We start from the raw sequence: 15,146 nt of genomic DNA, 5'->3' as shown, positions 1-15,146 counted from the left end.
TGATTAGAGTGTGGGATTTGAAAAAGATACAGGTCAAACTCTTAACTACTGAATTTGCAAAAGCACTAAATGCATATTAATGCTGCCCTAATTGTTACCTCATAAAAAAACAAAACCAAAAGGTGTTTGATGGAGGTGAGATTACAAAAGTGGCATCTCAGCAGAGTCTGAGCTGCTTTTGTCCTCAGTAATGAGGCAGTGAGCTGCTAATTGAAGGATCATATGGGACTGAGGGTATGAGGTCCCTCTAACAGATGGTGGAAGTCTTGAGTCAGATAAATACACCATTAGCCCAGGGAGGAGATATCGCCATGTTGGTTTGCCTCATGCCAGCGTCATGGACAACTTGGTTCCAACATAAAACAACATACTCATTATGACCACTTTGTAAAAACAATAAAAGATGATGGAGGGCAGCCACCACTGTAAAATCCATGAGAGGGGAAGACCGCCATGATGATAAGGGAAAATAAAGGACAGAGGACATTTTTGTTGTTAGCCTTCAGCCATTAGATCTGGACAGCAGGGATCTCTGCTGATTAGATGGTTTTGTGTTGATGCCAGTCTGACATGCCCTACTTGGGCTCTGACAATACACACACCGCCAACAGACTTCTCTTTGCCACAGGATTTCTGCTACTAACATTTCTACAAGTTGGCAAAGTTACACTAACAGAGCATCTGATTGTGTGATTTCATTAAGAATGCATAGCCTGCATTTAAAATTGTATTAAACAAGAAAGCAAGGGGGGCTTTTATTACTCAGTGTTAAACTCTGTAACAGTAATAATAAACAAGCACCAGAAGGAAACAGATTTAAAGTTGGAAGTAAATCCAATTCTGTGTTTACATGTATTTTTCAAACCCAAGAGATATCCCTGTGGGTATTCAGTCACAAGGACTACCCTCTGATGGATTATTGGACTCTCCACACACAATACTGCTCTGTAAAACTGTATGGAAATAAACTGTGTAGTGTTTTATATTATGGAAGATCTTACTGCACTGTAAAACATTACATCTGTGCAGATGTAAATGTAGCATAATTAAACCTGTGATGTTAACAATAATAAATTAAGCTTGTGTCTTCGCATGAACATATAGCTTTGAAGTTAATCTGCATTGGTTTGAAACACAAAACTTGGTGTATTTTCCTTTACAGTATGTATTTTTGTAATCACAGCCAATTTTCTTAGGTACAGCCACAAACAATGGTTTTGTTTTATTTACTCTGTTCCATCATAATTGCAAATCGTGGGTGGAGCCGTGGGATAGGGAACCATGAGTGATGTGGGTGGTGCTGGACCATATAAACCCTGGCCCTTCAGAGACCCACTAAACCCAAAGGCTGCTAGTTGAGGTTTTTATGGCGCCAGATTAACCACTGGAACTGATGTTTGGGTGGAGATAGATCCTTTATCTCAACAAGAAACTACTACACCACAATAACAGTAAATGCTGTGGCAACAGCATTAATGATCCTGTATAGGATCATGCATATACATCTTAAAATCCTTTTAAATACTAGCTTTGCTTGATCTATGTAATAAAATTCAGTCGATTTTACTTTGTAAATATATTTATACGGAGACTAGTCTTGCCTGATCTACATGATAAAATAAAGTTGATGGATCAGTGGAACTGGAAATTCATGTAGATTCACCTTTCCCTGGTGTGGACGTATTAGGGTTGGGTGATATGGAGAAAATGAAATATCAGATATTTTTGACCACAAACCTCGATATTGATATTGCGATGATATTGTCAGGCTGACTGTTGGTGCTTTTACAAAACAGTTACAGTAATGTCATCATCAGTAATTAAAAGTAAGTGGGTAAAAGCAAAATATAGATATGCTAGAACAGTCTGGTAAGTTTAGAAAATTCCAGTAATTTACTGTAATTCAGTCTTTAAAACCAGGAAAAGACAACAATTATGATATTATGAAATCCAAAATCTAACTCTCATATCATGATATCCATATATTGCCCAGCCCTAGATCATATTTTTGGTGGTCCAACAACTCTTACAAATGACAAATTCCAACAACATTTGAAAGCTTGTCATATATAAAACAATAATTTATTATTTCTCTCATTTTACAAGACATCAAATTGTGTGACTAACTAAGGATTTGTTACGCTGTTATTCTGTCCGATACATGAAACCCTAAGAAAGCAAAAGCGACTACAATGTGTGCTTCAACAAACACAGACATTTAAATTCAAACGTGAGAAACATCTTTCTCTAAACACATACACAATGATATCATGTTATGATGGTCTCTACATTATGTAACAGATGGTACATTGCTGGTGGTATCAACTCTGGAAAATCAGCACCATTAGAGAGAAATTAAAACTAAAAAAGTTTTATTTGTTACAAAAATTTTATTTTTTTAATTTACAAAAGTCCTTTTGAAAAGGATTACGTGTTCTACCTTGCAGGAAAATAGCATTGTTTCCATAAAAGCATTAAGTATGCATAACAGTAAAATACTGATAAGAGATATATAGTACGAACTAAATAATGTAAAATAGTGTAAATGCTGGCTGTTTATGTATGGCACACGGTCTTTACACACTTTCAAAACCTTCCAAAAAAGTCACATATTGCGTTTTTGTTTCCAAAATTATTTAAAAGAGCAAGCACAGCGGTAGAAAAGGTTATTGAAAGAATTTGAAAAATGTTTCCAAAATCATCCTCATAGCCATGTCCCTTTCATATCAAGTCCGACCATCATTATAAAGACCTTCTCTTCACCGCAGTGGTGGGAAATGTTCATCCAGGAAAGGCTTTCTTTATTTCCTATTTACAAAATGTTGCCACATTGAACGAGGCAGAAATCTCTACCCCAACTGGTAGTGTCCTATGTACAGTCCATTACACTCCAGTCTGTCCTCCTCTGGCTGGCCCGCCACCTGAACTCAGAGCAGGACTTAGACTGTGGTCACAGACAGGAGTGAGTTGTAAACCCTCGTGCCATCTGGTGACTTGGTACCGTGGGTCAGCAGTTCCTGGATGGTCATCCAGTTGTCAAATATTTTCTTATTTCTCTTTTTCATCATCTTTTTGTGGCTGAGTTCGATGATGTTGGGCTCCTTTTTGTCCTCTGGTCCGGCCTGCTCCTTCAGACAGTCGGCTCGGCTCTGCTTCATGAACTCGCGGCGCTGCTTTTGCTCCTTGGCGCGAACTGCATGTTGCTTCCGCTCCTCCTTGCTCCAGTAGCAGCCCATCTTCAGCTCGCTTATGGCGTCGTCATCTGTGGTCATGCCGCTGCGCTCCTCGTTAATGCGCAGGGCGCGCTCCCTCAGCAGCTTGTCCCTGACGGGCCGCTTGGTGATGTAGCGCGTGCCGTCGCTGCGGATCTTCACCTTCCACTCCATCTTGGGCTCCAGGTCGCTGGGGCTGATGGGGTCCCGGCACATGCTGACCAGACTCATCTGGCTCTGGGCGTACTCCACGGCTGACTTCTGCTGGATCAGCTGCATGTAACTCTGGTAGTGCTGGGCGTGGGCGGGGATGTGGGCATGCTTGTAAGGTGAGTGTGGCTGGGAGTAGTTCCGCCCGGACTTACTGGACTCTCCCAGCTTCCTCTCCTTGCTCTCTGCCTGCAGGGCTCCATCTGGATCCTTGGAGGAGCCTCTGCTCCGGCTCGGGCCACAGGCCTCCTGGACGGGGGACAGGAGAGGTTTGAGGATCCTGCTGTTAGAACTGGTGGAGCCGGACGCCCCAGGCTGATTCTCCGCACCTCGACGGAGCGAGTTATCTGGAGACAGCTCCAACGTAAGAGGGGTGCTGCGGCAGCTCTCTCCAGTGTTGTAGGCACTGGAGCTGTCTTTGTCTGATTTCTCCGGCAGCTCTGTGATATCTGAGAGCTCATGGCGGCGTGCATCGATGCTGGTATTATAGTTGCGGAAGCCACTGTTGTGGAGCATCCAGGACTCACGGCACTGCTCCCTCAGCTGCTGCATCTTGTGAGCTCGGACGATATTCAAGCACTCCAGCTCGATGGTGCGCAGCTCCTCGTTTAGCATCTCCAGCTCTTTGTCAACACCCTCTTGGTCCTGACCTCCTGCCCCACCGCCCTGGAAATATAGACCCTGGGCACCACTGTTCCTCATCTGGCACTTGAGCTCCAGGAGTTCTCTGAAGCGCTCACACTCATCAGCCGGGATGCCCAGAAAGTCAGTGTCGGCGTAGTCTGCGGAGATGAACGACTCGCTGCTGAAGGGCAGGTCGGTGCTGCCGAGGGTGTCCTGGCTGTAGGTGAGCTTTCTGCAGCTGCCCAGCGTGTTGGAGGCTGTGGTCTGGTCGTCGCCGAGGTTCTCCTGCTCCGAGCTCTCGTCGTTTCGTGTACTCTCATCTGTGCGGCCAACCCCGCTGTCCTTCTCGTGGTGGTTAGACAGCAGTGTGGCAGTGTCTGTTGTGCCTCCATCCTCCTCGTGCTTCTTCTGTAAAAACAGACAACAGAGCGACTCAGACAGAGTGCTGCATTGTGCATGTGTGTAAAATACAATGACTGACTTAAATCAATCTTGCATTAAAAATCACAATTATCTTGTAAACTTCTTTCAGAGGGTTCTACCCAGAGCTCGACATAAAGGTTTAGGGAACTATCTGTGAAAGTTTCCACCCAAAACCCTCTATGAACCCTCTATATTTCCTATCTATGATATATACACAATCACAATCTACTTTGCGGGGTTTATCTCAAACATTTCCATCCTTCCAAGGGTTTCATCTAGAACCCACTCAGAGGGGCCAAATATAGTGACTAACTACATAACCTATAAATCTCTCGCCAATTAATTCTGATGTTATTTTTACAGGTTACCCTAGGGCCAAGGGAACTAAGTCCAGCAGCCTTGGGCTTCATGATGCTCCTTAAGGGCTGAAATGGTCAAATGTAACCCACAACAATCATGGTTCACAATCACATTTAAAGGAACAGAGATTTTGTAAAATCACCACCACTACAGCCTCTTATATTTTAACTGGTGCAGTAGGTTAGGAACTGAAACTCTGTTTCAAATTAAAACCGAATACAAAATGCCAAGTACTGAGTTGCAGGCTACATCATCAGCCAGCTTGAGTCGAGCTCAGACCGGCCAGTTTACACCACTGCAACTTTTCTCTTCTAAAACTGTTTCGCCTCGTCTCGAATCATTGGTCTGAACTGGGCTTTAAACTTACAAAGAACCCTTCAACAACACTTTCTTAAGAACATGAATAAAATAAAAAGGTGTTCCTCCGAAATAAATGGTTCTAGATAGAACTACCGCCCTTTAGGAAGAACCCTTAATTCGAAGAGTGTACTACTACTACTAAAAATACTTCTTTATGTACGATGACTCAGGAAACTTTCAAATTTAAAATGGAGCTATAACAGGCTTTACATTGTTTTTGTCAATGAGCATGTGCTTCTCTGTATGACAGCCTGTGTTTTCTGCAAAGGGAAAGCACTGCCAAAAACAACTGATAACAACAGCTGTTCCCCTCGGCAGAATTGGCTCAGCCTAAATAATCTATAGATGAACATATGTGTTAATGCAGATTGATTGTGCTAGTTTGCTTCTACATGCTGTGCGAGTGTGTGTGTGTGTGTGTGTGTGTGTGTGTACCTGCTGCAGCATGCTGGCAGTGAACTGCATGGCCTGATGGTGCTGCTGCTCCAGCATGTCCATGTGGAGGTCATCCAGGAAGTCGTTCCTGTCGTCATCCATCCAGCCCTCGTCCAGCTGAGACGCAGTGGGGAGAAGAGACGCCTCATTAGATGCAAATATCTCAAAGTTTTACTCAGAAAGTGAAGCATCTACTATTCAAAGTCCTACTCTTGTCTGTTGGTGTGACATTTGAAGGACACTATATATGGCTCCAAAGATGGCCATATGAGGTTTTTAACATGAAATGCCTTGTTGTCATTAACCTTTAATGAGTTCACACCCATAATGACATCCTAATCACCTGGATCTCTGGTCTGGCCACCAGCAGGGAGATATTCTGGTTCCCCTCACTGGTCAGCAGTGTTACAGCATCCTCCCGGTTCTGGATCTCAACACCATTGATCTTAAGGAAGAGAAAAAAAATTATTGCAATACTGTATCTTTACAAAATGACTGTTTGTACCCTTAAAATTAAACATTTATGCAACATTTAACTCTAAGCACAACTTTTTAAAGCTCTTAACATAGATGAAACTTTATTCAATTCTGGGGATTCACTTACAAGCGAGAAACTGGGTCACAGAAATACAGATGAACTGAATATTTAAGAGACGAGTAAAACTGCTGAGATCTTACCTGAATGATTTTGTCCCCTTCTCTAATTCTGCCGTCTTTTGCAGCAATGCTGTTTGGATCAATCTAAAGAATAAAAGAGTAAGAGATGAAGGTTACTGCTGACTCATTCTATCCACTGTGAGATAATCCTTTCAATTTCTTCCATTTCTGAGTTTAAGTGAGTATCATCACTGCTGACAGTCCGAGCAGTCGCTATTTACCTACTGTTGATGTAGATTTGAAATCTAGCCTGCACCACATACCTCACTAATGTAGATCCCAGCCTCGTCCTCATCATCAGTCCTGTAACAGATCGTCAGGCCGAGCTTGTCTTGGATATTGGCTCGGTACAAATCCACTTCCTGGTAAGACACATGCACAAATTAACACCACATACATCTGAAATGATCAGTTTCCCCGTCAGACTGAGTAGAAAATGGTTGTATATTTGCTCATGTTTTTCTGGCCGGACTGAATATACTGACTTCGAAATGGGATCACGGAGCAACAGTGATCCATCAATCACTGTAATGAATCTTTCAGCTGGACGCAGGGAAGCCATTGGCTTTCTTAGAGGCCTACTGACAGAATGAGAGATGATGCGGTGGACTGCAGGCGGGCCAAGTGTCGTTTTTCACTTGTCAACATCTGTAATCTCACAGATACAGATAAAGATACGAAAAGCGCTGTTCTTCGAGGGCAGAGGACGGGCACCGTGAGGGTTAACCCTCCAAAAACTAGCAACTGAATATGAAATTGTATTTTAAATATATTTACTCCTTTTTTTAGTAGAGAGTTAGATGGAAAATGTAGTGATAAGAGCTAGGTTCACATATATATATACATATATCCAGGATACGTTTTAAGTTTGGTGCAACTAGCTCCCGGAGTCTTGGCTGGTTGCCTGGCAACTTCATAGCAATGACAAGATGTTAGGCAAGAACACAAATAAACCTAATTGTCAGAGTGTCCAACCATTCTTTTGAACCAAACCAAAATCACTGAATAAGGCCGAACAGCTTAAGATTTTAAATGTAACAAACTTATTAGTATTCACCTATAAGACTTTCTATTATAAGAGGTTCAAGGGGTTGTTTTTTGTTTTCTTTTAGTTCCTGTGAGATGCTACATTGTAGACACATGACATTTTCACCAATGATTAGAAGTTGTGACCAAATGCTGCCCAATATTACCCCAATTGATCTGATGGTGGCAATGTAATTAAGGCCCAACAATGCAATTTTGGAAAGGCCACGCCCATCACACTGTAAGTCCAACAGACTTAAACTTTGACACAAAAATCCAGCTCACAAGTCCACATGTTCAAAAGTATTAAAGTCTGCCTGATTAGACTTTCCACCATTTTCATTTATTTTAAAACATATTTTGACATCTCATCTAAACTGCGGCTTTGATCACTACAAAGTTTTTCTGTTGATACTCATCACTGGACCAGGCTTACAAAAAGTTAGTAAAAGATTGATATCTTCTTAAGTTTTGATATTGACCAATGAACTTTAGACGGCGTGTGGCCAAACTCCTGAATGGGCCTAACTCCCCAACTGTGGCACCAATTGCCACGAAACTGAAAAGATATGTCCACATAAGTACCTGAATCATTCCCTGGAAGTTGCATTCAAATCAATCACTAGGGGGCGCTACAAATTTAAAAAAACAACTGGGCGTGGCATAACACAGACAGAAATTGTTGGCCCAATCAATGAAAAACTTGAAGGATATGTTTCATAACATTGTTGAGCCCTGTGTGTAAAATAATTTTGAAATGGTCCCATAGGAGGCGCCACCAGTTCCCACAAGTGCATTGGCCTGGTGTAAAATTTGGCCATGAATCAACAAAAGTTTGTCGAAACCTCACCAAACTTTCTCCAAATTTGTTTTTGAAATTGACCAATAGGGGGTGACGGCATTTCTGCAGAACGATGTGGCCTAACACAGATTTGGTCATAAATGAAAAGCGTCTGTCCAACCATCATGAAACCTGTTAGTTATTTTTAGTGCAGGTGTTGGACACTGTTAAAGGTCTTGATCCTTTGCCGCTTTCAAGTCTTAATGGTCCATACTGGCTTGAACCTCGGATTCACCGCTCACTGCTAATTTTATGATATATACTTGTGTGAATTAGAAACATTATGATGAATACCAAGTGACAATGAAACGAAGCTGATCTGACACAAGCAGAGCATCACTGGATCGTTTGTCAGCCATTCTTTTCTAAGACAGACAGTCATTCTGCAAGGACACTCCGGTGTCTGTCTGCTGCGCATCTGCCATTAGCCGCCCAGAGCTTCACCTTTCTGGTCTGAGCCTCACAGCTCTTTCATGGATATTAATAATATCAAGCAGTAGGTGGCTGGGGTTTAATGGGAGGGGGTGTCAGGGTTGGCGGAGGTCACCGAAGGAGCACAACAGAGGCTTGATCACGGCCTCATTATGGCCTCATCCAGGCATTGTGAGCGTGCATCATCAGATTCATTGCCGCAGACCTATTATCTGTGCCATCTAATTATCCACCAGCTGAGGAAGACTTATTAGGCCCTGTCGCTAATAAGTAATGATGTCACCGTTGTGCATCTGCTGGAACAAACCAGCAACTCGATTCCTGTCTGCCCTACAGCTCAGTATCCGTATGTAGAGAGAGTGCCTCATCAATAACTGGGATATATCAGGACTTGTGGTCGCTAGCGGGGCCATTGGACTGGAGACACAAAGGCGACCTTGGGTCTGCTTATGTAGCAATAATGCACTGCTGTCTGAATGTACATCTTCATTGAGAGGAGAGCGGAGAAGAGTTTATGTTTACCTCATATTCCAGCTCCTCACGCTCTATGTCCTGCTGAATGACCTCCAGGAAGTCATTGGGGTCAAAGTATCCATGTGGAGGATGCCTGAGAAATGTGAAAAACAGAGTATAACATAAAGTGGAGAAGAGTTGAATGTAAATTTATTAACACATTTGTCAATCTGGATTTAATTTTGCCCCAGAGTTTGAAAATTAAATGAGAAGGAGAGAGGAAGTAATAAAAAGTCAATGTGGAAATCACTCTTGAATCAGATATATTTGAAACTACACCCGGAGGCTAATCACAAATTAGCATGCCGTGTTATTAAATTGACTGAGAAATCAATTACAGGAATCACAATCATTCATTAAAGGGCAACCGCTGCTGCCACAGGGTGTAAGATGTAGCCAGACTCTCTGAGCTCCAGGGCCTCCTACACACACACACACACACACACACACACACACACAGAAACAAAAGATGCAATTTGGGAATATGCAAATACGCATGAACTAAACCATCATTTTTATGCGGCTGCATGCCCTGGGGGAGCTGTCATCTCCAGTAAGTGACAGGGACATTTTCCCTTCAAACTTAGGACATGTCCTGTGTGATCACAGAAGTGTGGCGTGGAGAAGAAGATAAGGTGTAGCTTTCTTAATTAACTATTAAGGTGAAAGGTCCAAGAATGAAGTGACCTTTTTAACACTGCTGAGCTCTGACACCAAAGTGGACTTTCTCGAAACATGCATAATAATCTTTTTTATTACCACAGCAAGACCGCAACTAAAGATCAATCAGACCAATCAGTCACTTTGTGGTTAAAATCCAAGATGTCCTGGCACCGAAGGACCAAAAACAGCCCAGATCAGGTTTGATTCGGTGGGGGCAGATTGGGCTAATTTGGGTTCAAAATCAGAATCAATTCCACTTTAAGTCAGAGGCAACTGTGGAATTGAGCTTGAGTGAGCTTTCAGGCTGAAAAAATACTACAGGGGCTACATTGATTGAGATGTATTGTAGGGCTGGGTATTGCTTGATAAATTTAAGGTATCTACAAAAATAAGCAAATAGCAGGTAGTATCAAAACTTCTTTAGTAAAAAAAATACCTGCATTCAATCTATTTATACCCAGACCTACACAAAATGGCTATCTGTATGGTTTTGAAATTGACAGAGTTGGCAGCTCAGCATGCCCAGAGGCCACCAAAATATTAAAAGTATGGCTATACTACATGCCTGTAGTGTCCATGATGGGTATAAAATGAAGCAGAAAAAAATCTCAGATGAAGTACTCTATTGGTACTAGTATCACTTTAAGGATACTGGTACTGGTTCTTTTTTAAATGATGACCCTGGCGCATTGTTAAGGTATCAATAATCAATGTAATATGATCAAGAAGAGCTGGTTTGACTAAAAACCAGTTTGAATGCTTATTAGACACCACTGCCAACACTGCCTGCACAGGGGGTTATAATACTCTAAGATGGGATCTTCTAACTACAGAGTTATGCACTGCAACAATCATTTTTTCCATTTCATCTCAACGATTCTACTGTAAACAGCAGGAATACAGCATTTATCTTATAGTAACAGCTGCAATGCAAGCTGAGCCAGGTTCAACTGTCTTGCTGGCGCCCTCTGCACCAACACTGCCTCAAGGTCACATTTCAGTGACTGATTTTTTTTTCATACATCACTGTTGTCTGTCTGAATGCAGCCTAACGTCTCATTCATCTCCAGTCTGACAAAAGTCCAGCAACCCAGGTGTGTCACATTTGGGGCTGTATGCAGCCAAAACATTTTGGCTATCTGGGCAGTCATGAATCTTTATAGTGATGGAAGAGAATACTTGTGTTCTTTATCTTGTTTCATTTCATTTTTCAGGAAAAATAATTATTGTTAAGACTAAGCAAATGTTGTGTTCATGTGTGCAACATGGACTGTGTGCTGCAGATACAGGACTCTGACCATCTACTCATGATAGCAGGGCTTTCTCTCTAGTTTGAAAGGGGACTTTTATGCTTTTTCCTATTTTCTGTCTTATATATAGTGCTACAGTGAAGGTTGTTATATTAAACGTGGCCAAAGTTACAAATAATGAGGTAAATGTATGTAAAAGTAATCCCAGTGAGCAAAAACCGATGGCTAGAGACCGTTCTGAACACCCTGTTTCAAACCTTTTTTTTCTATCTTTGAGACAAATTGATGTCAGCTTATGCTGGATTACTTTATATGGTCATCTGCTTCAGGAACACTACTGCAAGTGTTTACATTATGTAGTCTATACTGCTACATGTAGCTACATGCTACATGTAGCAGTGGAACATGTAATTTTGGTTGCCGATGTAATTTCTCTTCAGTTTTGGATCATGTTCTTGTTGGAACACGTCTGGTTGTGAGGACTTTGGTTTAGAAGATCTTACTGGTGATTTTTCACAGTAGAAAGTGCTGCCATACTCCGTTACAGCCATTCTTCAGCTGCAAGTACACTGCTACATGAAGCTACATGCTGACGTCAGGGAAACGTGTTATGACCCGGCTGCAATGACAATGCAGACACTCCAAGATATGGAAGACTAGAAAATGCTGATCAATCAGAGCAGAATGGGCTTTTTTCAGGAGGGAGGTAAAAGAGACTGGGACTAAACAGAGTGTCTCAGACAGAGGGTGGATATAGATGCTCCAGCACAGACATCAGGAGGAAAATCAAGTGTCTTTTGACTTTTAGAGCATGTAAACATGTTCTCATAGAAAACCAAACTACAAGTATGAACCTGAAAATGAGTATAATAGTAACCCTTTAATGAACTGAGTTGGTACTTACTCCTCTGGAAGCAGATACTCCTCCAGCTCTGTCATGGGGGGTGAAGAGGGTGACAGCTTTGTAAGGGCCATGATGTGCTGGAGGGTGATGTCGGTCTGGGTGCTGATGTCCGAGACCTGGGTGTCAGCAGCAGGACTAGCCACTTTGGGATGTGGGGCACGGCGCAGAACCTGGACCATGATGGGCTCCTTAGCGGTGCGGAAGGCCTCGACTGCCTGGTCGTGGGTAGCCTTGGAGAGGTCCTTGCCATTTACCTGGAAGAAGATGGGAATCAGGAATCAGCAACTGACTCTTGTTAAGGGTTCAGTATGGTTTGCTGATGGAGAGGAAAGGGGAAGGAAATCATAGGATGCAAAAGATGCCAGCTTTTTTTCCATTTGGCGTTGTGATCTCCTTCATTATTCCAAACTGATGTAATCATAACCTCTGATGATTAAGGCCTCACATGAAGCACTGCGCCCACACAAACTCAGCAGCGGTATTCTGCCGGAGAAATGACTCATTACTGCCTCAGCTTGTTTTACAGGGTCACAGTCGGACCAAGCCCAATAAGACCTTAATTAGGATGAGTCTCTCTTTAATTAATCAAGGTCATTAGCCGAGGCTGCATGGAGGAGCCCTCATTTAGCTAAGTAATTTCTCAGCAGAGGATAAATTTGACCTCCTGTCAGAGACAGTGGAGCGGGTGCCGCGCGTTAACCTGAGATTAATTTGCGCCAAAGGCCGCGGCCTGTTGAAGAGAAGAGGCTAATTAGGTTCGGTTGAGCCACTTAGAGGCATCTGTGTGCTGATGGAAGATGAGCGGAGACCCTCTAAAGTTCCTGCTCTCAGTGGAATGTGTCACCAGATCCAATGAGACTTAACATTAAATAAAGAAGATTTGAGTCAGCACAAAGATCTACGCCGTCCGAAATGTCAGGTCGAGTGCGCGGATTAAATTTTGATTTCCCTTTGGCCCAAATGCCACCGCAAGTTCACCAAAGCATCTTCTGTGGGAGACGTAGAACCCAAAACAAGCATTAACCTAGTGAACTTTAGAGCTGAAGTCCCCTGCAGCTGCCTGCATGCATACTGCATCCTTGGTCATCACACTGGCCCTGGGATTTTTATCAGCCTTTACACAGAGCTGCTGTTCCACTTTCAATCACCACATCATACAGACTTTGTTGCTTTGTGATTCCTGGATGTGTTGATAGCTTTGATAGGATCTCAGCCCAAGGCTTTTCTCATTTCACAGACTCGATCCTCCCTCCTCCTGTCTCTCCAATGCACACACACACACACACACACACACACACACACACACACACACACACGCTTAATGCTTTCTTAGAATAAAGTTACTTTCCAATATGTGGAGTTGCAGGTCATTAGGCGTGTTGTAAATCTTTAGCGTCCCATCTCACTCCCTCTGACATCTAACATACATGCAAGTCTGTGTTTGAGGATTAATTTTCTGATAAACATGTGGCTGGTTGGTGCGCCTGCCTCCGGCTATGGTTGTCTCATTTCAATTCATCGCACACTTTGCAGACTTAACTGGAGTGCTGCACATAAGGAGTAGCAGCAATATTACATCTCCGGGGAATGAATGCTTATATACCCTGACTTTGACCCAGACAATGTAAAAGCTGCGTGCATATTTCTATAAAGGAGTACATAAAGAAACCAAAGGCACTGGGCTCATGTGTGTGTGTGTGTGTCTGTGTGTGTGTGTGTGTGTGTGTGTGTGTGTTTAGAAGAAGGACGAAGAAGGCAGGAAAAGAAGGGAACTTAATACAGAAGTGATACGAGGCTATGTGCCTGCTAATAACCAGAGCAGATTAATGCTAATCCTGGACCTGCAGGATAATTGGATCATCTCAGCGGACTTAAACTTCTACTTCTCCTACATCAAAAATTAATAGCTCATCTATTTGCGGTTTGCTCTGAATTATTCGACATTGAGAAAAGCGAGTTATCTTATCAAGGAATACTAATGTAAGAAATCCTACTGAAAAAAACAACAACCTTGAGATTTAAGACCACTGCTCTTTTTCTGCAAAGAAGAAAAACTGGCCTTGACTGTGAGCTGAGACGCAACCAAAACACGGCACATCAAAAGAAGACGTCTAAATTCCTATCTGCTGTTGCTGCTGGTATCGGTAATAAGCCTTCCCGCAATCACACGGGACCTCACATCCTCAACTATCTTTGTTTCCCACAGCGAGCCCATGATGTTGTACATCAGCTGAGGAATACAAGCGCCTTTGTGCTTTCTTCTCTCTGCATGCAGGCTGCTCCAACAGTCAAACCTGGTTGCCAGGAATCCCAGGGCTACTTGAAGGCAGTGAAGCAGAGACAAAGCCTTTAGCCCCCGTCTTGTTGAGCCCGGAGCATTCTGCCTCAGTGCTCTCAATGGGGGGAGTCTCCTCCCAGCTGTGGAGGGGGTCCCACGACCTCCATTCACTGCGCTCACCTCTGACACAGAGCGGCCCTTTGCAGCACACTGGGGAAAAAACACACAACACTCCCCTGACACAATACACAATGCTGCACCACCACTGAGCTCTCCGACTATGCCATGTTAACCCTGCGCCTTAACACAGCCACAGCTCAGCTAGCTGTGAAGAACACAAAACTCAAGCTGATGCAGTAATGAGCCACACAAACCTCACTTTCACAGTTTCCGTACTCTGAATACCTCCTAAACTGTAATCCCAGGCTGGATATGCCATTGCAAATACCAAACACCTGAGCTGTTGTTCCTGTTGACGCAACGAAACGATGACTGACATGCAGAAATGACTCTGTCAACCTCTGGTGCATCCTCAGAGAGGGGTCTCTGTTAAATCTATTTTAATGACAAGAGGGCAGCAAGGCTCTACTTCAAGGAATACTAATTAGGTCTAAATCACACATGTCTGCTGTGTCGGTGTTTGGTGAGGAATTTACACAGCTGTGGCTTTGTTATTCACAGCCTATTTTCTTTGATTAAAATATCACATCTGACCTCTAATCAGGTACCTGTATCCCTGCACAGGATTTGGCTGTTAGAGAGCAAACCAGGATTTCAGCTTTCATGAGAAATATCTATGCCAGTCTTCAACCTTCTGGGTAATAATTAGGGGCAGCAGGGTGAGCCGTGCCGTGAGCCCCGGCATCTTCCATGGAACGCAAATCAAGTTGGATTGAGATGCTGATGTGGGAATCTGTGTGTGTATGTGTGTGTGTGTGTGTGTATTCACTGATTGCTA

General features: G+C 43.0%; 1 protein-coding gene across 3 annotated transcripts in view; it reads right to left on the bottom strand.

The window, feature by feature from the left end:
* Nucleotides 1-2,060: 2,060 nt before the first annotated feature.
* Nucleotides 2,061-15,146, bottom strand: part of pdzrn3b (PDZ domain containing RING finger 3b) — a 115,967-nt gene continuing 102,881 nt past the window's right edge. For all 3 annotated transcript variants that reach the window (XM_049576739.1, XM_049576747.1, XM_049576758.1), the window contains 7 exons: nucleotides 11,911-12,164; nucleotides 9,103-9,187; nucleotides 6,545-6,643; nucleotides 6,303-6,365; nucleotides 5,968-6,069; nucleotides 5,625-5,741; nucleotides 2,061-4,454 (listed from right to left, as the gene is read on the bottom strand). In XM_049576739.1, the coding sequence (XP_049432696.1) occupies nucleotides 2,940-4,454; nucleotides 5,625-5,741; nucleotides 5,968-6,069; nucleotides 6,303-6,365; nucleotides 6,545-6,643; nucleotides 9,103-9,187; nucleotides 11,911-12,164 (2,235 nt within the window). In that variant the 3' untranslated portion in view covers nucleotides 2,061-2,939. The remainder of the gene's footprint in view (nucleotides 4,455-5,624; nucleotides 5,742-5,967; nucleotides 6,070-6,302; nucleotides 6,366-6,544; nucleotides 6,644-9,102; nucleotides 9,188-11,910; nucleotides 12,165-15,146) is intronic.

Source organism: Epinephelus fuscoguttatus, linkage group LG1, assembly GCF_011397635.1.
Source record: "Epinephelus fuscoguttatus linkage group LG1, E.fuscoguttatus.final_Chr_v1".
NCBI classification, from domain to species: domain Eukaryota; kingdom Metazoa; phylum Chordata; class Actinopteri; order Perciformes; family Serranidae; genus Epinephelus; species Epinephelus fuscoguttatus.
The sequence above is the reverse complement of the archived record's forward strand: the minus strand, read 5'-3'. Positions and strand labels throughout refer to the sequence as shown.